We start from the raw sequence: 23,742 nt of genomic DNA, 5'->3' as shown, positions 1-23,742 counted from the left end.
AACAAATCAACAGAACACCAATGGGATCCCCAATATCAGAAGCAGTAATGCTTCCCACTTCCCACTATACAACCCGATGGGTCCAATATGTAGAGGAGGCCTTTGTGATTATTAAATACATTAAACTGGAAGAAACGCAGCGACACAAACAACATTCTTACCAGGATAAAATTCACGAAAGAAGCAGAGAACCACCACCAACTACCCTTCCTGGACATAATGGTAGAACACAAACCAATGGGGAACTCCAGACTAGTATATATAGAAAGACCACACAAATGGACCAAATACTCAATTACACTAGCAACCACCCCAACGCCCACAAACGAAGCTGCATCAGGACACTATTTAAACGAGCCACAACACATTGCAGCAACCCAGAACTACAAAAAGCAGAACAAGAACACTTATACAGAGTCTTCAAAAGAAATGGATATCCAAAAAGCACACAATCTGCTGTTACTTACGAGACAGACCACAACAGGAAGATACAACACGACCAGAATCACTTATCCTAACATACATCAAGAACATTTCAGAGATGACCACAAAACTACTCAGAACCCTTGGTATCAGAGTAGCCCACAAACCAATAACTGCCCTACGACAGCTACTGATGAACGTAAAAGGATCGCATACCCAAAACTGGGGTAATATACAAAATACCATACAAGGACTATGAGAAACACTACAAAGTCCAAAACTAGAGGCACAGAATCAGCAATCTGAATAGCCATTTTAGACTGAGAAGAAATCTCTTCATTCAGGGGTTGGCAATCTTTGGCTTTCTCTATTTCAGAAGATGGTGGATACTCAAAATGAAGACTGATAAATGTTTGAACTCCAAATGAATTGAGTAATATGGTGATCAGCTGCAGGAATGAAGTTGAGATTGAGAAATAACCCTAATGGCTGATAAAATGGCAGAGCAGGCCAAGAGGGCCATTTGGCTTACTCCTGTTGGTTATTAAACTTGCTTCAATTTCACAGATTATACAGGGACCTTTGTAAGCACAGTAAACAACAGCAGATATCATTAACCAATGACTGAACTCCTAAGACTTACTTTTTAATACAGACTGCACAAGTTAAAAATGTTTATATCAACGACAATTTCTCTTCAGAAAGTGAAACTGGCAGGGTAAAGAGGGGGTGGAGAAAATGGGATCAAGGAACATAAAAAAACCAAATTTTTTTGTTAAATGTCCAAAAATTAGAATCTGAAGGAATGAAATGCTTAACATGAAAGTAAATGTTATCACTATGCCCTTTTCAGTTATATTAAAAGCCCACTAAAATGAAGAACCAAAAAGTTTGTTTTCCAAAATTAACAAAACAATCTTACAAAGAAGCAATGGCACACTTGAAAGAAAATGTGTAGAGCTTCTTGTGATGTGTCTTATGGAAGGTGATGAATCAAAGTAGAATCTTAGCTCCTAAAACAAAGACATGTTCCCCTATTTTACATTATTGATTTAGTACCGGCTCATTGCAATCTTGGAATTTGTCAAATACATAACTGAAGCATTTGAATTGTTGCTGAATGAAATGAAAATCCAGGGCATCTATAATAGTTCATAAAGGTAGATTTATTGACATGTCCTCAAAAGAAGTCTATTTAGGATGAACAGAAATATATAATGGAAAATAAGGTTACTAAATTAAACATCTTGAACTGTACAATGGATAATTTTAAAGACATTACCAACCTTGCATTATTAAACATTCGATTCTAAATTGGTTTCACATTTTAAAATAGTTAATTTTAACTGGATATATCTGCGAGGAAGCAGCCATCATTTTATTAAAGTACTTGATCACAAATACAATATACAGCAGTCAACAAGTTACAGGATTCTTTTTAAATTTCAAATCAGAATTAATCAGCATTACATCCTAATTATTACACAAAACTCAAGAACTTTCTACGCACTGCACATGAATTACCAAATTGCACAGAAATATTTTACTCCTAGGTCCATATTCAAGAATCTATTTCAAAACTTGCACTTGATGTTTCAACATAACAAGCAAGCAAAACTGCTTGTGAACATGTGCCAGCCAGCTAATTCTTCCCTGAATGTAAACAAGTTTATGGTGAGTGCTAAAGTAATACTAAACTTACCTCATGCAGAAGTGACTCTTTTAGGGACAAAATTACATCATATACTATGTTTCAACATAAATAACTTTCAGCTACTCCATGCTGTTTACAGCATTTTGTGAAAATAAAACATTGCACTTATGAGAAACTACCACTGATCACGAAAAAAAATTAATGAAGGCATTCAAATATTTGAAGAAAATACAATGCTGACCTTCTGCTCACCTTGATTTTGCATTGCAATTACAACATCTATTAGAGATGCTAAAGCACTGACATTTGCAATATTGCCAAAAATATAATGTTGTAAAGCTAATTTTCCACAATTTTAGGATAATTATATTTTAAAATTAATTTAACAAAGGTAACAGCGATGCTCATGAATATAGTACATCAAATTGCCAATGCTTCAGATTACAAATTAAGATCAGGATTTAGTTTTTGTTAAGCCTTATTTCAAGGAGAAACAGATTAGAAGTTAAAATGTCAGCAAAGCCTTAAAAAAAAAATCAGAATACGTGGAATATATCCAGGAAATTTAATGTACACTTTACAAATGAAAATATTCCAACTAGAAACAGAGATGAAATGCAATTATTATTTCATTTATTAGAGCAGTAGGGCAAACTGAATTCAGAAAATTGGAATATAGTTATCAATCTTGGCTCGGTGCCTTTGTGCAATACACTCTGCAATCCATACAATGTTCCTGCATTCTTGTTCTTTAAGCTTCACATATGCATAGAAGACCCCAAAGTGGAACTGGTTAAGAAATGCCAACTTGTTCAGTTTAACCTGTAAAACAATCTAAAATTAATGCCAGCTATATAGAATTATTAACTTTTGTAGATACCAAAGACATTGAAATAAAAAATTTTAATGTAACCCTAAGTGGAATTGAGGATCAGAATTTAAACTGCTTCCTGAGCCACTCATGAACGACTGACAAGATCCTCAACATTTTCCAACAGACCCACATAGTATGTGTTTAAAAATAGTTCATATTTGACTGAACTAATGTACTGGAGTAATTTCAAAACTTCTCTGTACTTGCATAAGTGTTTACATGCAAAATCATGTTCATATGCTCTACCATTCTGTAGTGGTGTTTGTCTAACTGATCTCTGTTGCACAGAAACTATGTACCTGGGGACAACCATAATCTGAGGTGGCTGGATTTGTAAAAATCCATTGAAAGAGTCATTTAAGTGGTTGTTCTTCATAAGTCTACCAAATTTACATTGGAGTTTCACAGGATTTCTATACTACTTGAAACACAAAACATTCTTCCAATGCCAAAGAAGACATTTAATACACTAACTTAGAATTATTGAACAATGAGAATAACCGCGCCACTTTTTAAATTCCAGATCCTGAACAGCTGAGTAAAGTATGGAAAGTTCTTTGCCAAATTCCATCCATGGCGTTGACTAGATTTGACTGCAAATAACCGGTCCTTCTCAAATACAGTGATTCTGCAGGAGTCAATCATATAATTAATGTTACTTCCACGTTTATTGATGATTTAACATCTGCAGGACGAGGTGATTTGACCAAATATTTGTATTGCATCAAAATGCAATTAATCAACAAATTTTAGAATATGCAAGTGCATAAACACAGGCTGCCTTACATCACTGCAATGTTTTAAGCTTAAAGGTTTTCATAAAATGTCAGTGTCAAGTCTTCACGGCTAAGTAGAGAACTGTACGATGAGAACAGGATGCCTCTAAGATGGTGTGCCTAGGAGAGGAAGAACCAAGTCACTGCACCTCACCTCATTACTGGTTCCTCCACCTTAAGCAATCTAGCAGTAACTTGGGTAATGAGATCATAATGATAGAACTGGCTTTATCAAGTGGTTGTCATCTAGTTTATTAAGGTATTAATCTATAATTCACCTAACAAGGCTCAGCGATACTTCATTCAATATGTATTACAAAGAGAGACTGAGCAGAAAGGTGCATGAATGCTTTAATTCTTTAAATACAACAGTGCAGTAAAATACATTAGGTATCTCAGGATTATTGGTGCTCTTCTGCCACATCTCTTAGCTGGCAAGGAATATAACGTAACATCTCAAACAACACAACTATTTAATGCAGTGTGACAAAAATAAAGTACCTCGTGTTCAAAAAATCTATCCTCAAGGGTTTTATCTCCAGGATTGCTGCCAGCTCCTTCAAACAATAGTTTGTATTCCTGAGGGATAAAAACAATAAGTACAAAGGAATCTGGCACTCAACTTAATTGTCATGCAAAATAAGCAGTAAAAATATTACTGCAGTGGGAGCTCATATTTATAAAGTGTGCATCTAAAGTGCATCGAATAAAGAAAATGCAAGAATTTCTTGAACATGTATTCGATTCTACATCTAAACCAGTCCTTGATCTAGAAGTCAGAGGTAATATTGTTCATTGTAAGTTGAAGTAAATTAGCTACTTTTAAATATTAAATTACTTGGTTTGAAACAAAAACAGATTGTACTCTTAGTAAAAGAAAACCAAAGTATGAATAAAAGAACATCGAAGTGTGAAAGTGATTATTGCAGAACGTAACAGAAAAAAGCAAGCTATTTCAAGGGCAGACATCAAGTATGTTTTACAGTCTGTATCAGTCTGTATTTTAGCATGCACAAATTATTCCAGAATTCTTAATACAAAAACCAGGACTACTTACTGGATAGTAGTCTGCTACAGTCTTCACCTGTTCATAATCATCTGCTCTTGCTAACTGAGCAAGACCTTCTGGATACAGTTTTCCACAATGAGGGAATAGTTTTGCTCGATCTTCTTTAGACAGTTCTGTCCCAAAAGAGTTTATGGTGATGATGAAAGCTCGCCTGTCTGCTTCAAACTAAATATACAGGAAAATGAAACTGTTTTAGTTTCACATGATAGGTTACAGTTTCTTCTAAATACAATGCCACACAGCATATGTTGTCCATATGAACACGTTAATACACTTCGGTTTGTGTTGCATAACCATGGAAATTAATTTAGATTTCTCAATTGCAAAGCTAAACTTGTGGTTTTACAGCCTTTTAGAACAGAATAGAAAATGTTTTAAACATCCCATTCAATGAAAAATGTACTATTTATTCATTTGTGGGATGTTAGCGTTGCAGTTGGGCCACCATTCATTGACATTTAATTGGATGAGCAATGACATTGCTGAGAGTCTGCAGTCACATGTAAGCCAGACATGTTAAGCATGGTAGATTTTCCTCTCAACCAGATTTTTTTTTTAAAATGGCAATCAATCAATCAATCAACAGTGGTTACATGGCTATCTTTAGACTGTAATTTTTCAAAATTTTGTTGAATTCAAGCTTCATTTGCCGTTGTGGGATTTGAATGCATAATTTAAGAACATGAGCTCTGTTTCTGGATTATTATTCAGTGACATTACCATCAGGCCACTGCCACCCAAGTATTTTATGGATCTTGAGGGATATTTTATCCAAAGATTTTTTTTCTTTTAAACTGTACAAATCAAGAATAAGCAATACCATCAGGGCTGATGTGGTTGGAAAACGTGGCAGGGAAAGGTAGTTACTTTCTCTCTGCCTCTGCACCCCAAATTAGCATTGCATTTCCTGCTCTTTAGTGAATTAATGCACCAAGCTGATGCTGTTTAATTGTTGCTTGAAATCTGACCTCATCCCACTCAACCACAACAAATATAACTGAGTTTGGTCATATCTGACACTCTCCAGAGATCCAGCACAAGTTAAGATTAGCTTCTAGTTGCAGCTTACAGCTGGTGTAACATTACAATAGGATAAATTTATTATATGCAATGATTAAACAAGATAAAATTATTTCATATATTGAAATTGGGTTGGATTAAATACTTATTTCACTAACAAATAAAAAAATGTAACAAAATGAAGTATATATTCCAATTCTTTGCAAGGAGCAAGTGACCAGAATTCGAAATAGCAAGTTGGTCAAGGTTTAGGAGAGAGAATAGATGTTAGATTTAATTGTATAGAGATGATTCTTTTTTTAAAACAAAACTTAAATTTATGGCCAGCTATCAAGGCTCGCCTATATACATATCAGATTATGCAGTTCAAAGCCAATAAAATCACAACTAAGTAAACGAATGTAAGCAGTTTGTTTTGTAATCTGGCTGAAGCTCTTACATTGAGGTATTTCTGCCAGTTCCACACCAATTTATAACTACTGCTGTAAATTTTAAGTTTTAATGATTATTCTGAACAAAAAGCCAAACAAAGTTTCATTAAGTTTAAACATCCCAAATCTCAACCATACAAATGAGAAACTACAACTGACAACACATTTTGATCAGAACTTTGGAAACATGAGAAAACGTACAGGGAATGAACTAGCTGTCATAAAATAGTGATACAAGAAAAAAACATAACCATAGCAGGCTTTTAGTTAGAGTTAGAATCCCCACAACGTGGAAGCAGGCCATTCAGCCCATCGAGTCCACACCAATCCTCCAAACAGCGTCCCACCCAGAACCCCCCCCACCCTATCCCTGTAACCCCGCATTAACCATGGCTAATCCATCTGGCCTGCACATCTTTGGACAATGGGAAGAAACCGGAGCACCCAGAGGAAGCCCATGTAGACACAGGAGAACATGCAAACTCCACACAGACAGTTTCCTGAGGGTGGAATTGAACCCAGGTCCCTAGTGCTGTGAGGCAGCAGTGCTAACCACTGAGCTTAATCTTTGAACATAACATACCAAGTTTAAACTAACATTAATAAAATGCTTCAGAATATTGAGTGTTGCTGCTTAATAACACACCTCCAAAATAGGACACATTGCATCAGCGGTTGTACCTCCCAATGTCTTGCAAAACTTGTAAAATGATTCCAGATAGGCCTTAGGGTTTGGCAGTAGAGGAAGAAAAACACTCAAGTCAATTACATAGTAACAAGTTTCCAAAAGTCATGTTTTAAAAGCCTAGCCGTTTCCACTTTCATATCTCAACTCTGTTGTGGCTGAATGACAATGAATTTAATGACAATCAGCTAAAATGTTTCTCTAACGTGCAAGTTAGCCTACTAGAACCTTTCTCTCCTTGCTCAAAGGTGATCATTCATACAGAAGCACTGTTTTATGCTCAGAGCACCCTTTGTCACATTGCTTATGCATTCATATTTAATGTGTTTCAGTGAGCCTTGGCAGATTTAAATTTTACCTGATTCTATTACGGTAGATGACTTAGCACTAACTGATAAAATTATGCACCTGACTAATCAGGCAAAACATCCATAAAATTCACTAAGGCAATACATACCAGTATTCCTAGATTCAAAATGTTGAAAACTGCATTCATATGCTTTTCTCTCATGTAGCGGAAACAGTATACATTCCAAACATCACCAAAAAATGAAGATCTTGCATTGAAATGGATCTGCATGGTTACATGCATACGGAAGGAAGAGAGGGATACAGATTGAAAAAGGGCAGAAGGTTTTTTTTTTAAAAGTTTACTTAGGGCATGATGATTAGCCCTCCAAGCCTGTGCCAAAGGACCTATTCCTGCGCCGTACTTCTCTTTTGTTCTTTTGAAATGAACTTTACCAGCCTTAATATTTCAGTTTCATGTGTACTTTGCTAAACTACCAAAAATCTAATAATTACTAAAATAGCTCTCTCAGAACACGCAAGATTTGGTGTTTACAGGATTTACAGAATCCATCATACCCTCAAAGAATCATACAGTACAGAAGAGGCCATTCAGGCCATTGAGTCTGCACCAACAAAACAAAGCACTAAATCTACACTAGTCCCACTTCCCAACACTTAGGCCATAAGCCTTGAATGTTAGACTTTTCAAGTACTCCTTCAAGTACTTTGAAAAAAGGTTGACAGGTTTCCTGCCTCAACTATGTGACCAGTCCTGTTAGCTGTGCTTCACAACTATGGAAATTGTAGAACACAGAGGGCATTTACAGCAAATCTTTGTTACACCTACTTATGCATTCCGGGTGCTAACACTGGCTGTCCAAGATTTGAGTGTTCTATTTCTTAGCACTGACATCTTTTACTTTGTCGAGAATAGAAGCTAATTTATTAAGTTCAAGTTACCATGCAGTTACCTTGTACAGTGTATTACGAATAATTTCAATGTTCATTTCATCAAGGTCCTGTTCAGATATACAGTCCTGGAAAAATGCAGCTGAAAAGAAAAAATCTTATTGCACTTTATTATTTACAGAATTCAAAGTATGAAAATTTCACCCTCTAAGCATTTAATGAAATCCAGAGGAATGATTTATGGTCAAGGATTATCACATTTCAAAAAGCACAGAATTAATTTTACTATGTATCCAGGTCCCCAGAATTTTTGCAGCAGGCAATTGTATTTTAAAACTTAGAACTCTGTTCAGTCTGTGTCATGCCTGTACAGAACACTAACTGCAGCATTAGATCTGTAGATACCTAGATACAGTCAATTGTAGGGGTCTCCCAACAAGATACTCAATGGGAGAATCACAGATCTTATAACCTTTAAATTACGTTCAGATAGATTTTTAATTGTCAGAGGGACCAAAGGTTTGCAAACTAGGCTTACTTTCCAGGTAGGCCAAATTGTAATGGATGACATGATCCCTTCCACCAGTTAAGTGTTCACACAAAAAGCCTCTCACACCTGCTAAACTTGCAGTTATTTGCATTTTTAGCATCAATATCCAATAAAATCCAATAGCTCTCTAACAGAAAAATCTGAGACCTTTCATGTTATACAAACTTGAGTGTTGCTTCTGCCTCACTACTGTAGATTGGAGAATCCAAAATCTTTCAGACTGTTTTCTGGATGTTTCATATTTACTATCTTGCAAGAAACTGGAAGATCAAGCGTGACAAGGTCTTGGGGACAGTGTGCTAACCTGTTCTATTACGTATGTACAAGTGCAATCCTTAACTGCCATTTTCTCACGCTAATTTTTAATTCACTTATGCGACATGGGCATTGCTGACTAAGCATTTATAGCCCATTCCTAGCTGCCCTTGAGAAGGTGGTAATAGGGAGCTGCCTTCTTGCAATTGGTGTAGGTAAACCAACAATGCCACTAGGGCGGGAGTTCCAGATTTTGACCCAACAACATTGAGAAAAGGTGATATATTTCCAAGTTAGGACGGTAAATGATTTGGAGCTTTTGCTGCTTGATAGCACTACCTTGGTCAACTTGCATCAAATTGGTCAGACTGGATTTGTCCTGCCTTTTGCGGCTAGCAATTTTCCACATTGTCGGGTAAATGCCAGTGTTGTAGCTGGAACAGCCTGACTAAGTGCACAAGTTCTGCAACACAAGTCATTAGCACTATTGTCAGAGGGGTGCCAACGCCCATAGATTTTGGGGTTCCCAATGCCTCCAGTTGTTTCTTGCTATCACTTGGAGGAATCAAATTGGCTGATTACCAGCACTTGTGATGCCAAGGACCTCGGAAGGAGGCAGAGATTTAATCATCCATTTGGCACTGCTGGCTGGAGGCTGTTGCTAATGTTTTAGTGCCAAACACAGCAACAGGAAGCTTGGATTTTCTACAGTAATGTTATTGATTTTAAAAGAATATTTAACCTTTGAACACTTAAATGATAATTCCATTTTTATTTTTGAGTTCCAAGTATTACATGTACACTAGCTTTAATAGATTGCAATTTACATAATTTTGCTCATGTAGTGCTCTCGATCTTTAATTTTCTGGAGGCTATGTACTGACATGTTCCAAAAGTGAATGGTTTCAATTCAAACCTAATGCTTTGCTGCAACTCCAACATGCACTCTTCATCTTTAACCCTACCTTTACATTTACTTTTTAAACAGGTTAATTGTTCTTTCTGGTCAGCATCATTAACACCCTGGGTATGCAGGACAGGTTACTTCTCTAATTTATACACAGCTATAACACGTCATAATTGAAGGACCAGGTGCAGTGAGGAGTGCTATTCAACTCAACCAGCAGCGTAAATTTCCACAGTACTCACTGAAAATCTCGGCAACCCAGCATGAAGAAAATAAACTCACCTTTCCTTTCAATGAATTCATACAAAATAAAACAGTATTGCACTTGGCAGCTATCTTAACCAAACTCACTTTTTGTACCTTTGAGTGACTGCAGCTTGGCTGGCTTTCACAAGCATAGCTATTCCTTATCAGTAATCATCCAACTGTACTGTAAAACCATCAGCTCTCTTCAGTAAAATGCTTTCACCCATGTTCTTGGGTCAATTATACAGCAATCAAATACTGAACTTCTCTCATTAGGAATTTTTTTTTTTTTTTAAAACTCTTTAGAATCATACCTTACCTAAAGGTGTATCAACCAAGATGGCATTGTAAAGTTCTGCTGGCGTCTGGGCAATGTTGACTGCTTCCATCTGCTCAAAGCTGCCTAAGGGATGGCACTTTGGAACTAGCTCAGAAATAGATCGCTGGTGTAATGTTCCAGTAATCAGGAGAATGACATTGTCTATCATGTAGCTGTACCTGTATCAATACAATTGTACATTAATATTAATTGTACATTATAAAAGGTAACTGGTGCTCAATCTGAAACCCCCAGTTATTTTTAAAAGAATGCCAGACAGCTGTAAAATTAGAATGCAGTGATTAAGATAATTTGTCTTCAAAACAGAAAAAATCCTAAAGGACTTCAGGAAAGAGAGAGGATTTTACACAGCAGGACCCCAAACACAAGTGAGCTAGAGAGATCAAAGCAGGTAGTCAAGATGAAACAGATTTTAAGTTTTTGAAAATGAAGGAGATGTAATAAGACAGATTATTTTTGAAGGAAATTATGAATGCAAGAATATTATGGTTAAAGATTGGTTCCATTATTATTGGCATAAACAGAATGGAAAATGATCAAGTAGAAGGAAAATTAGCTGGGGCAATGTTGCAAGTTTCACAGGTGTTTCTAAAAAAAAGGGTGAAAGTGAGTATGAGATATGAAGTACATCTGGAGCATTCAAATGTGAAGCTGAAAGCCAGCAATGAGACCATTTAAGCTTACTTGGAAGCTTAAGCAAGGCGAGCCTGATTTACTTTGCTATTATCCTCAATCTGATACTTAAAAATATCTCAATATTTCAGGCAACTTATAATCTTGCAAATATCTTAAAATCATCCAGTAAAGAAACCTTACTTTCATCCATGGCTTTTTTTTTTTTTTTTTTAAAAATCAACTTGTCCAGATTTATTATACACCTGTGGATCAGGTGGGACTTGAACCCAGGCCTCCTGTCTCAGAGGTAGGAACACTGCTACTGCAGACAAGAGCCCTTCCACAACATTTACGCTGGACAGCATTAAGTTTGAGCAGCGGCTAAGGTAGTTGTCATTTTAGAAAAGCAACCGCTCTATTTGAGTTAATTCATGTTTGGGATGGTGTTCCAAAGTGCTTTGTGTACTTTTTAAAACAATGTACATCCTGAAATGAGTACAATAATTTACATGCCACAAGCATGTAAATCATGATCAAATAATAGTTGTATTCAATAGTCATGAAACAGAATTTTTGCCAACTGTCTACCCTAAAGCTTTTTGCTTTCCACTTCCAAAATGTATTCTTGCTCATGGTGCAAAGAATAATATTTGGTGACTGACATTTCAATTTGCAATTCTTGTTTAAATTAGAATATAGCCAGCAGAAGTATGGATGGTCAAGCACCAAATTTTGCTTTTGATTTGGGTGGTACAATTCTGGGAGTACTTTATGCTTATTAAGTATTTTAGGATTGCACCAGTAAAGTCTAGGACCTAAAACATTACAAAAGCTTTTGCATTTACATAGCACCTGATAACATCTTCACGATGCTTCAAAGCACTGCATGTCCAATTAACCAGTTTTGAAATATTCATCACCTGTAAACACGAACCAGTTGTACTCAAACAGCAGTGAGTTGATTATGCAGCTAATCAATTTTTGGTTGTATTGGTCGAGGAAGGATTGACAGCCCAGACAACTAGATAAATATGATACAAACACTATCCCTAAAGTTAAGGAAGATTTGCTGTCCTGTATTATTTTGACCCTTTCATAAGACTTTTTACTCACGTGATGAAATCAAGAAAGCTGCCCAGGGGCTCATATGCATGGTTCCTCATATGCCTAAATTCAACCACCATCTTCTCCTTCAATTTGTCATCAATCACTGACACAGTGAGTGGAGAGGCCTCATTTGCCAGGAAATTGCCATAGTCTGTGCTCTGGAGATGAAGCTTCAGATCTGCAAGATGTGACAAGATGCACATAAAATTAACTGTTAAATATTCCATGAGACATTGCTTCTTCACCCCAGCAAAATAAAGATCACCACTAAATAAGGAGTGGAAAATAAACTGCAGGCCAAAAAGTTGAATACACTTTCATATTTCCTCCCTGTAGTCTTTGCTATATGCAGTTTTATGGCACTGATCACGTCAAATACAATAGTTTTTCCATTTTTGGCAATTGAACTGAGGCATATTAACATGGGGAAACGGAACACTATCACATTTCTGGTATCCACTTCAGCAAGTATCTGCAACTCTTGTCAATAGATTTCTTAAATCAGCTTTAGATCATAGCAGGTAGAAAATCCAACTTTTCTCCAAGGTTACAAATTAAGTTCGTTGCCTTCTGCTGAGTCATATGTTGTGGATTTCAAGCCAATACCGAATTAAAAAATAGATTTGGGCAATCATTCACAGGCTATGGGTCACCACCAGAAAGGCCAGCGTTTTTTCCTAACCCATTGTTAGCCTCAAAGATGAAGAGTCTTCTTCCTGACCACCACAGTCCCACGTAGCAAAACCATTCCTATAGTATTGTTCGGTGGGAAGTTCAACATAGCAACAATGAATAAAATGACAACATATTTCAAGAACAGCGTAACGAGACACTTGGGAGGTAACTTCCCTATCTTAAACTACCCTTATTCCTTAGGAGCAGGAGGTTGAGAGTTTAGACGTTGCTATCAAAGCAGCCTCAATAAATTGCTTCAATGCAGCTTGCAAATGGTACATACAGCAATCTATTCAAGAGAGACTGTTAATCAGTTCAGATTTTCTTTCCAATCAACAACTGAATTCAGACCCAAGGAATATAAAGGCATAGGATTACATGTGGCATACAGCACAAAAATAGGACATTCAGCTCAAACAATCCATATTAGTGATTATGCTTCACTCATTTTTCTCACCTAAATTTATCATAAACATCTATTCCCTTCTGGGTGTTATATACCAGTGCTATACCTAACCAAGCTTTAACACAGGTCGAGCATATCTTCCTCATTTTGCAATTCTCTCTAAAAGTCCAAAGTCATCAGACAATAAGGTGCAGAAGAATGGGCCCAAATAAGTGTACTAAACTATATAATTTAAATGTGGTACACTGCAAGCAAATTGCAGCATATATATTGCTAACCCACAGTAGACCATATACATTTTATTCATTGGGCAGTTCTACAAGCTCAACTAACAACTGAACATTGAAAAACCTAGGAAATTGTCATCTGATATACATGCATGCAAAATCCAAACAAAACAAATGAATTGTTAACTGAAATTTAAGATATAGTATTGCAGCCATGGCATAAACATTTCAGAAATGTCTAAAACTCTGGGAATGCAGGTAGCTGAGGAAGTCAACATAGGAGGAGTACGCCATTCAGACCTTCAAGCCTGTCCTGCTATTCAATGACATCATGGCTGATCTGTGGCCTAACTCTATATTGGGCTTTTCATATCATTTAATACCTTTGCTTAACAAATATATAAAAATCAACAACTGATCCAGCATTCATCGCCATTTGTGGAATGGAGTTCCAAACATCTACCACCCATTGCGTGTAGAGGTGTATCCTAACAAACACAAAGTTAGCACACCAGTGCGGCAGGTATTCAAGGAGGCTAATGGAATCAAAAACAGAAGTTGCTGGAAAAGCTCAGCACGTCTGGCAGCATGTGAAGAGGAATCACAGTTAACATTTCAGGTCTGGTGACCCTTCCGTTCTAAGGAATGGTCACCAAACCTGAAATATTAACACTGACAGAACTCAGCTTTTCCAGCAACTTGTGTTTGTTTCTGATTTACAGCATCCACAGTTCTTTCGGTTTTTATTAAAGCAAATGGAATGTTGGCCCTCACTTCAAGGGAGTGGGTGTCTACAGTAAGGAAGTCTTACTGCAACTGTACAAGGTGCTCCTGAGATCACATCTGGAAATCAAGAGTAGTTCTGGTCCCCTTATTTAAGGAACGATATCATTTCATCGGAGGCAGTTCAGAGAAGGTTCACGAGATGATACTCAGTGTGCAGCGACTGTCTTTGAGCAAAGGCTAAACAGGTTGGGACTCTACTCACTGGAATTTAGAAGAATAAGAAGTGATCTTATTGAAACATATAGGATTCTTAAGGGGCTTGACAGGGTAAATGGTGACAGGATGTTTCCCTTCATGGGACAGTCTAGGCCTAAAGGGTTTGGTGTCTTTGGAAATCCTTGCCACAGAGAACCATGGGGACACAGTCCTTGCGTATATTTAAGGCCGAGATAGATAGATTCTTGATCAGTAGGGAAATTGAGGTTAGAGGGGGGAAAAAACAAAGTGGATGTGTGGAATGTTGGATCAACCATGATCTTGTTGAATGGAACAGCAGCTCGAGGGACTGAAAAGTCTACTCCTGTTCTTATTTCTTATCATCTAACCATCTCCTGAATGGTTTGGCTCTAATTCGCAGACTATGCCCCCTAGTTCTAGAATCCCTAACAAGTAGAAATAGTTTATCTACCCTGTCTTTTCCTGTTAATATCTTGAAGACTTCAATCAGATCACCCCTTAACCTTTTAAATTCTAGAGATAACAGACTGAATTTGTATAGACTCTCCTCATAACTCCTGAAATCCACGTATCACTCTTATAAACCTTTGTAGTACTCGGTCCAAGGCCATTATATCTATGCGTGGTTCCCAGATCGACTCTCAGTACCACCAAGTGAGGTCTAACCAGGGTTTTGTATAACTGCAGCATGACTCTGCATCTTTGCACTGCTTTTGTTGTACAAAATGATCTTCCAAAAATTCTCTTGCGATTAAGTCACATACAAATGTGAATGCATGACATCTTTTGGAACATTAATTTTTCAGCACTTGGCTAGGGTCAGGAGTTGCAAGAGCAAAACTGAAAATTGGGTACTGTGTGGCTTTGGTAACTTTTGACTTTTAACTTTTAACGTAATTCATTATACAAGTAGAACAGAGCTTTGAGCATAAAGCAATATGTTGCTCATTACTGGTGACTGGACTTATACAAAACAGCTTTCACATGAAATGACAGGCTGCTGCGAGGGGAAAAACACATTTGATGGTTAGTACAGAACTAATCATTCACCCAGTTAACTTCAACAATACAAGTACTTTAACTTCCTCACAGGAAACTGGGTCAGCAATGTCTTCAAGTAAATAACCCCACTGAGGTTAAAAAGAATGCTTTAAAGTAGTACTGATGGCAAGCTTTATAAAAGATGCGGCACTCCATTTTCAAACCAAATTTGATGATATCATAGAGAACGTATTTGCAAGCACTAAATCAGGGTGACAACCCATTTTCACCAGTATTGCGGTTCCACTGCACTTTAAGTTCACGGATAGTCCTGTGGTTAATTTCAGACAATCTACTGTCATTGAAACCTTGATCAAACTTTGTCTGTGTGTCATATTTTACTTTCATGACCATTTTAGTTACAGATTCACAGGGAAGTATCCAAGTTTTGCAGAGAAGGTCCACAAAGTAGGCAAACTAGGACTATTTTAATGAAAAGTTCTAAAACTCACTTCAGACTTAAGGAGAACCATAAACAGGGAACTACCGGGTGATGTGGAATACATTTAGTCAAATTAAAAATGCAGAAGGGGATGTAGGTAAACAGATCTGTCAATCATTGCTGCCACAGTACAAAGCAAGTCAACAGTGAAGGTTATAGATTAAAAAACACAGCAACAGGAGATTTCACAAGACCGTATTACTGGGGACCTGTTGCTTCCCATAGAACGTGTTCACATCATCTCTCTGCAATGTTTTTATCTTCCTCTTGCCTCTTCTGCATTTTATCCTCACCTTTATTCTATTTCCACTCATTTGTCTGATTATATTTAAAAGTATATTTGAATGGTTTTCATGTTCAAAATGTGCAATGCACATACAACTTATTGGTATCTTAGCTGTATGAATATGAACCAGTCTATTAAAATTGGCAAAAGTATTTTACAAAAGAATTGAAACTTACAGAATACTGAGAAGCCTGGATAGAGTGAACGTGGAGAAGACGTTTCCACTTGGAGACTTGACACCAAGGGCACAGCCTCAGAATGAAGCAACAGCCTTTTCAGCTGATTTATTTCATTTATTTACTGTCGTGTACTGAAATACAATGAAATGCTCTGTTTATGAGCATTACAGGTAGATCATAGTAAGCAAAGGATGTACAGATCAAAGACTTAGAGGCATACAGGTTACATTGCACAGGGCACGCACTAGGCAAGATCAATGTTGGCAAGATCCATGTTATTTGAGGCTAGACAGTCCATTCATCAGTCTAACTATGGCACGGAAGAAGCTGTTCTTGAACCTGCTGGAGCACGTGTTCAAGCTTCTGTATCTTCTGCCTGATGGGAGAGCATTGCCAGGGTGAAACGGGTCTTTGATGATGTTGGCAGTCTTTCCATGGCCATATAAATGGAGTCCATGGATGGAAGGTTGGCTTCTGTGATGGTCTGGGCTATGCACGCCACCTTCTGTAGTTTCTTACTGTCCTGGGCAGAACGGTTGCCATACCAGGCTGTTATGCACCTGGACAGCATGCTTTCAATGGTGCATCTGTAGAAGTTGATAAGGGACGTTATGGTCATGCCAAATTTCCTGAGTTAGAAGAGGCGCTGTTGTGCCTTCGTTGTCGCATCCTCATGGGAAGTCCACGACAGGTTGTCTGTTATTGTCACTCCGAGGAACTTGATGTTCTTCACCCTCTCAACCTCAGTACCATTGATGTAGATGGCGGCATGTTCTCCTCCTTTTCTTTCTGAAGGAAATGGTCAGCTCTTTAGTTTTGCCAATGTTGAGAGACAGATAGTTTTCTTTGCACCACGTCACCAAGTCCTCGACCTCCCTTCTGTAGTTTGACTTGTCGTTGTTAGATATCCATCCTACTACAGTGGTGTTGTCAGCAAACTTGTAGGTGACATTCACTCAGAATTTGGCAACACAGTTGTAGGAGTACAGGGAGTATAGTAGGGGGCTGAGGATGCATCCTTGGGGGGCTCCACTGTTGAGTGTTATTGTGGAGGTGGTGCAGTAACCTATCCTCACTGATTGTGGTCTGTGGGTCAGAAAGCCGAGGATCCAGTTGCAGAGGGTGGAGCTGAGACCAAGGTCATGCAGTTTTGAGATCAGTCTGAGGGGATAATGGTGTTGAAGGCGGAGCTGTAGTCAATGAGCAGGAGTCTGACGTAGGTGTCCTTGCTGTCCAGATGTTCCAGGGTTGAGTGAAGGACTAGGGATAAGGACTGGGGACCTGTTATGTCTGTAGACAAATAGTAGGGGATAGAGGCAGGCTGGGAGACTGGAGTTGATGTGGAGCCAGTTGGTCTGCACAGGATCCAAGTACTCAGCTGGGGATACCGTCCGGACCTGTGGCTTTCCTTGGGTTGACTCCCAGGAAGACCAATCTGATGTCTGAAGTGGTGACAGAGGGAACAAGTGCATCTGGGGTTGTCAGCACAGGCATTCTACTCAAACCAAACATAGAAAACATTCAGCACATCAGGGAGGGATATGTCTTTGTCCGATATCTTGCACTGCTTCACTTTGTAGCCCATAATGTGGTTTAGGCCTCGCCATAGGCAGTGGGTGTCTGTTTGGTAGGTTTGAGCTTCTAACTTGGTCTGGTACTACTTCTTGGCATCCCTGACGGCTTTGCGAAGGTCATATCTGGATTTTCTGTATTGGTCCGGGTCACCCAATTGAATGTTGGGTGTCTGGTCTTCAGTGGGGAGTGGACGTCCTGGTTCATCCAAGGAATTTCTTTAGTCATTGAGCGCATTTAAGACAGAGATAAATAGGCTGTTGACTGGTAAGGGGAACAAGGGTATGGGGAGCAGACAGAAGGAATGTGGTTGAGAAACATATCAGCCTTGATCGAATGGCCGAATTACCTAATTCTGCTCCTGCCTCTTACAGTCTGATGGAATTATGGACAAGTCTTTAAATATTGCAACTACAGCAGAAATCACAACCTTGGAAAGGTAAAAGGCATTAGAAGAGGAGAAATGTGAATTAAAACATAGGCCTTTTTAATGTGTAGTCTAGCACTAGAACCCCTTTCGGATTGTTGCAACCAGAAATATTGCACTTCAGCTAAACCTGTGTAGGTCACCAAAAACTCTCCCACTCTTACAGTAATTTCTCTGAAGCTTAGAGCTGTGCAGTGTTAGAACATAATGAATAAAATGCAAATATTTAAAGCTGAAGTCAATTTGTCTTCATTCCAAAGATCTATCAATCATTTAGAAAGTTTACTTGGATAAAATGTCACAATTTATTAGTTTTACATTCTAAATTTACAACTGACCCACAGAATCTAGAAACGATCTGCTCCAAAGGCTAACAAAGGCTTTTTTAAAAAAAAAATTTTCCAAACATCTGGATACCATTTTCAATTAGAAAAGCATATATTTCCTTCAGAGGCTCTCAGTTTGGTTTCTGTCACGTACTTGACAGAAGAATATTAAACATTGAGAACAGTGTGTTCTTAAACACTTGACTAAGTGCTGTATTTGTAGGATTTAATTTTGCCATTTCCTTGGAGAATCAGTCAAGTAGAATTAGTCATAAAATATGCACTGCAATATCTCAGCTTTAGAAGTCCCAAAAATAAAACTAAAAAAAATTAAAAATTACATTTGGAGCAAACTGAATTACTGTTTTCATTTTATAATTGTCATTGATCCTTCTGAAATATAGACTGGATCTCAAATCAATCATTTAACTACTGACAAGCAACTTTCTATTAAGAAGTGCAGCCCCAGTAGTAAATCAGGTTTAGCATACAGGTCTAAAAACAGCTTTTTTTGGAGTTATACTGGCAAGAAATGCCACTGAAATCTGATGAGATCAATTTATTTTGTTGTACCTTAATTCATCCTTGGTCACAAGGTAAGGTATTATAAAAATAAGTTTAATTTTGCATTTATACAGCACTGTTCATGATCACCGATCTCTCAAAACACTTCATAGAATTGGGGCAGCCACAACAAGCTTCTACAAATGCCAATGTGATAATGACCAGTTTTGATTTGACATTGGCCAGGTCATGGGGGACAATTCCCCCTGCTATTCTTTCTAGCAGAATGATGAGCCTCAGTCTTCTGCAAGACGATACCTCTGACATTGCAGCACATTGGCAGTAGCACAGCTGACGCTCAAGCCTTGACTTTTGTGCTCAAGTCCAGGAGTGGGAATTGAACTTGGAACCTTGTGACACAGAGGCGATTGCTACCACTTGAACCATAGCTGACAAACTATTTTGAAATTCAGACTTAGTGCTAGACAGTGGATGCTCAGATAGGGCGACAATAGAATCGGCCACTGCAGCAAATGCCATTACAGTACTTCTGTTGGGCTTAAATGAGAAATTTTTAAAAAGATTAAATTTTCTCAACTGAGATTTGCTGCCTGTGCATGTTACTTCTCGATACCGCAAAGTTATTGGGCACAAATGCCCAAAGCAGCAAAGTGTGTAAAAATATATTTGGAAGCAATCTTAAATGCTTATTGGAGTGCAGAATTCTTTAACTTTTTAATGGACACTGGGGTGCAAGAGTGGAAAAGAGAAAGATGCTCAAGAATACATCTACACTTTTTGGACATAGGTATTCCATCTAGAATTCACTGCTTTCAAGTTTTATCATTATCAGAATTATCAACCAAGCAGTTTACAGCCATTGGCCTTAATAATGACTTTCTCACAAGGAAAAGGGGACCTATTTCGAGCCAAATTCACAGTTGATCCAGATCAACTGTTTTATGGCTTTAAGAAATGCGAATAGTAGATACAATTTATCTTCAAAGAATTTATACACATCTGTACTGAGGGGACAGTGCTAATTGACCAATCAATACTCTTAAGTACAAATGCTGATTTTTCCCACCCAATTTGTATTCTTGCAGAATGTCCTGACAAGTGCAAGATGAAAGGCTTCGACAAAATTCTTTTTTTCAGAATTCAGGTTCTGTACTACCAAAGGGTTAATCGAAATAGTTAAGAATACATTAGAGAAATATTAATTCAATCAACTGAGTTTGACATCATAAATGGCAAGTGATGCAACAATAAAAACAAAGTGCCTGAAAAACTCAGAAGAGTCATATTGGACTTGAAACGTTAACTCGATTTCTCTGCACTGGTACTGAGAACTGCTGGATTTTTAAAAAGCTTTCTATTTTTATTTATGATCTCTAACCCTTGCAGTATCTTGCTTTTATTAAGCAAACGCTGACAGATTACCTTTTTGTCCATTTACAGTTTGGCATAAGCAGTTTCTAAAACTGCAAAATGGACTGGCTGAGTCCATGTACATGAAAATGCGTTTGCGGCAGGGATAATGTATCATGGCACATTTAGCAAAATGCAACGAGATGATTTAACATATTGAATATGACTTGATTACCTTCAGAATTCAGATGCAACAGTATAACTAATTACGTAACATTTTATTGCAGGATAAATCAGAACAGAGGGCAAAACATGGATAGAAACTTTCACATGTTCGGAATGTCCCAAAACATTTAGAAACAATTAAGAAACAATTTTGATATTAGTAACTTTTGTAGAAAAAATACTCAATTTACAAAGGTTCCACAAATAGTAACCTGTTAATGACTAGATATTCTATTTTAGTTTAGTGATAATTGCTGGATAAATATGGCTGTAATGCAAGAAAATTCCTTTTCTTTTTTAAACAGCACCACCTGAACTTTTACATCAAGTCAAGAGGTTCCTGTGGCACAATGACAGTTTCCCTACCTCTTGGCCAGAATCTGTCCCAGAAGTGTGTTGTAACATGTATACACAGGCTGATTAAAATATACACACTCACATAAGATATAGCCCCTGGGTCAGTGAATCAACATGTAAATGCCTCAGTACAGCACTGAATTGGCAGCCTACATTTTGTGCACAAATTCTAGGCAGTCGAACATGAACTTAACCTCGAACACTATCACTGAGCCAACACTGACAACAGAAGAGCTATTTTTAATGCATGCTGGTAGCAAGCTCTGGTACACACAAGCAGTTTTAGTGCCTGGAACATACAAATAACTGGTGATCTATAAAGTATTTGACTTTATTTGTACTGAGCTACAGCACTCCTGCCCTCTGGAGGAGAGATAATGTTTTCACAATGACTGGATTAGAAAAGCATGGAATTCAGTAACAGTTCAAGATGAGCACAAGCGAGCCGTATTACTTCCAATGCAACTACAATGCTGCTTCCCAGAATTTAAAATAAATATTCTACAAAGCAATATTACATTTGACATGTTATGAATAGTTTAAATGGTTCTATTAGGATTCTTAGTAAGTTAGAAAATTACTGCATTCATCTCAAACCTCAATACATTTGACATCTGAAAGTGGTTCCCAATTCATTACCGAGTTCTGCAGTCATTACCTCTACATAAATGCGTGCAGTGGCCTTTGCAAACTGTCTGGGACAAAACATCAGCCCAAACAGTACCGACTGCAGGAGGAATGGTAGCCAGAAAATCTGAAATATCATCTTGCTGTCATACTAATATATCTGTCCTAGGCCTGAAGTGTTCCAGCAAAACTTAATACAAGATACAGGAACAGCATCTAATTTTCCACTTAGGCACTTTACAGCCTTCAGGACTCACAGCCAAGTCTGATAACTTCAAACCATGAACTCTGCTCTTCATTTTGATTCCATCACACACAAAACCACATTCCCCCCCCACCTTGGGTGAAACACTTTTTAGCCTAAGGTTCCTATTGTTCTTTATGGTTCATAGTGGGACTTAACAGAAGTTACTATCTTCAGCTGTGAGAATTGCATGAAGCCAGTACACAGCATTGAAACACATCACCAAATCACATTAAATTTCACAACAATGCCCAAGTTACAGAGGGATACACTATTTAGTATACAAGGACATTGCCTCTATACTCAACTACGTCATTCACATTTATCTCAAATTTTCAGAATTCTAATATATTAGCCACAAGATTAAAACTAAGAATTGAGAGATGCATGCTTTGTTGTTCCAACCCATTTCAAACAATCTCCACATCTTAGAAATTACAGGCCAAATAATTGCTTAGCAATATATGACTTAGACATTTGATTAAAAAAAGACAGTCAAAACTTTTCAGCCTTGCAGTTATCAGGAATGAACCACAAGAAAGTCAGCTTTAGAAAAGCAATAATTTAGAAGATAACTGGACTATGGCTGGCAAATTCAAACCAGGTAGGTTGGCACTGGTTGGTCATGGTATTCCCATGGGCAATAGTAATTGGTTGACTTAATGAGTGGTTAACTCATTGTAAAAGGGTGCAATGTGCATATATACAGCAAATATTTTATTACCTGGCACCAAGGGACCAGGAGTATGCCAGGTGATCAAATACTCCAGATAATAAAGAGGTACACTGTAAGTAAAAGAAACGTAATGCAGAGGGTATGCAAATCGCATGTTATACTTTATTTATGGTGGTGGCAAGATGGAGATGTCAACTCACCTTCAATAGATGATCACCCAGAACTGTTCCAGTTTCCTGATTAAAAGGAATCAGCAGGTCTACAGCACCGAGTCCAACAATCTGAAATCCAAAAACTCTTTCCATTACAATGGACTTATTCACTGCAGAACTGTAATTGTGGAGTCAGCAGCTGATGGAAAGGAGTGGTGGTTGTCCTCAAAAAGTGAGCAAGTCAACCCAAGCCAGCAACATACCATGAAAAGACTACCATTGACAAAAATGGCCATGCTACTGTAAACATATTGCAACGCATGCTCTGCAAGAACAAGAACTGAAAGGAACGTCATACAGCTGCACTTCAACACGCCAGCACCATTTTGAAAAGCCAGAAGCCAGTTGTGGTCAAGAAGCAGCACACTCCAGCTACAAAGAGCGCATAAACTTGTAAAAGATGGGCATGGCTTATGATCAAAATAAATTAAGATTTTGAGTAAAAAAAACTCTCGACGTTGTGACAGATTGCAGTATTTGAAGCATATAATTTTTGCTGATTTATCAAGAGTACTGGTTAAAACAAAGTTTGCTGTATTCCTTTTGTTGACAAAGAACAGGGCTGAGAGATAAAATAAATGCAACTTCGAGTACGTTCAAATAAATCACTCTGCAAGCTTGTCCGATGATCTTAAATTGGTCCTCCGTACGATTAATAAATGCTGTCAATAGCAGAGCCGAACATTGGATGTTCGAGTTTTGCAAGCCCATGTTGCCCACTGAGCAGAATGAATGGGATGTTTTGTTTGATAAGATCCACCAGTCACTTGAATGTTTGCTATACGTACCAAATAACACACCAGCACTAAAGTTCATACCACATTACTCAT

At 37.8% G+C, this 23,742-nt stretch overlaps 1 protein-coding gene and 1 pseudogene across 1 annotated transcript; one reads left to right on the top strand and one right to left on the bottom strand.

Annotated features, from left to right (window-relative positions):
• Positions 1-2,628: 2,628 nt before the first annotated feature.
• LOC109915215 (V-type proton ATPase subunit d 1) lies at positions 2,629-22,854 on the bottom strand. Its single transcript, XM_048621411.1, has 8 exons — positions 22,749-22,854; positions 12,159-12,330; positions 10,410-10,588; positions 8,195-8,274; positions 6,894-6,971; positions 4,785-4,961; positions 4,229-4,306; positions 2,629-2,899 (listed from the first exon to the last, which is right to left on the bottom strand). Exons 1-8 carry the CDS (start codon positions 22,852-22,854, stop codon positions 2,738-2,740), a joined length of 1,032 nt encoding a protein of 343 aa, XP_048477368.1. The 3' UTR covers positions 2,629-2,737.
• A 34-nt stretch (positions 22,855-22,888) lies between these two features.
• LOC109915216 lies at positions 22,889-23,301 on the top strand (annotated as a pseudogene).
• Positions 23,302-23,742: the final 441 nt, after the last annotated feature.

Source organism: Rhincodon typus, unplaced genomic scaffold (genome assembly GCF_021869965.1).
Source record: "Rhincodon typus isolate 14 unplaced genomic scaffold, sRhiTyp1.1 hic_rhity00000637, whole genome shotgun sequence".
Taxonomy (NCBI): Eukaryota; Metazoa; Chordata; class Chondrichthyes; order Orectolobiformes; family Rhincodontidae; genus Rhincodon; species Rhincodon typus.
The sequence above is the reverse complement of the archived record's forward strand: the minus strand, read 5'-3'. Positions and strand labels throughout refer to the sequence as shown.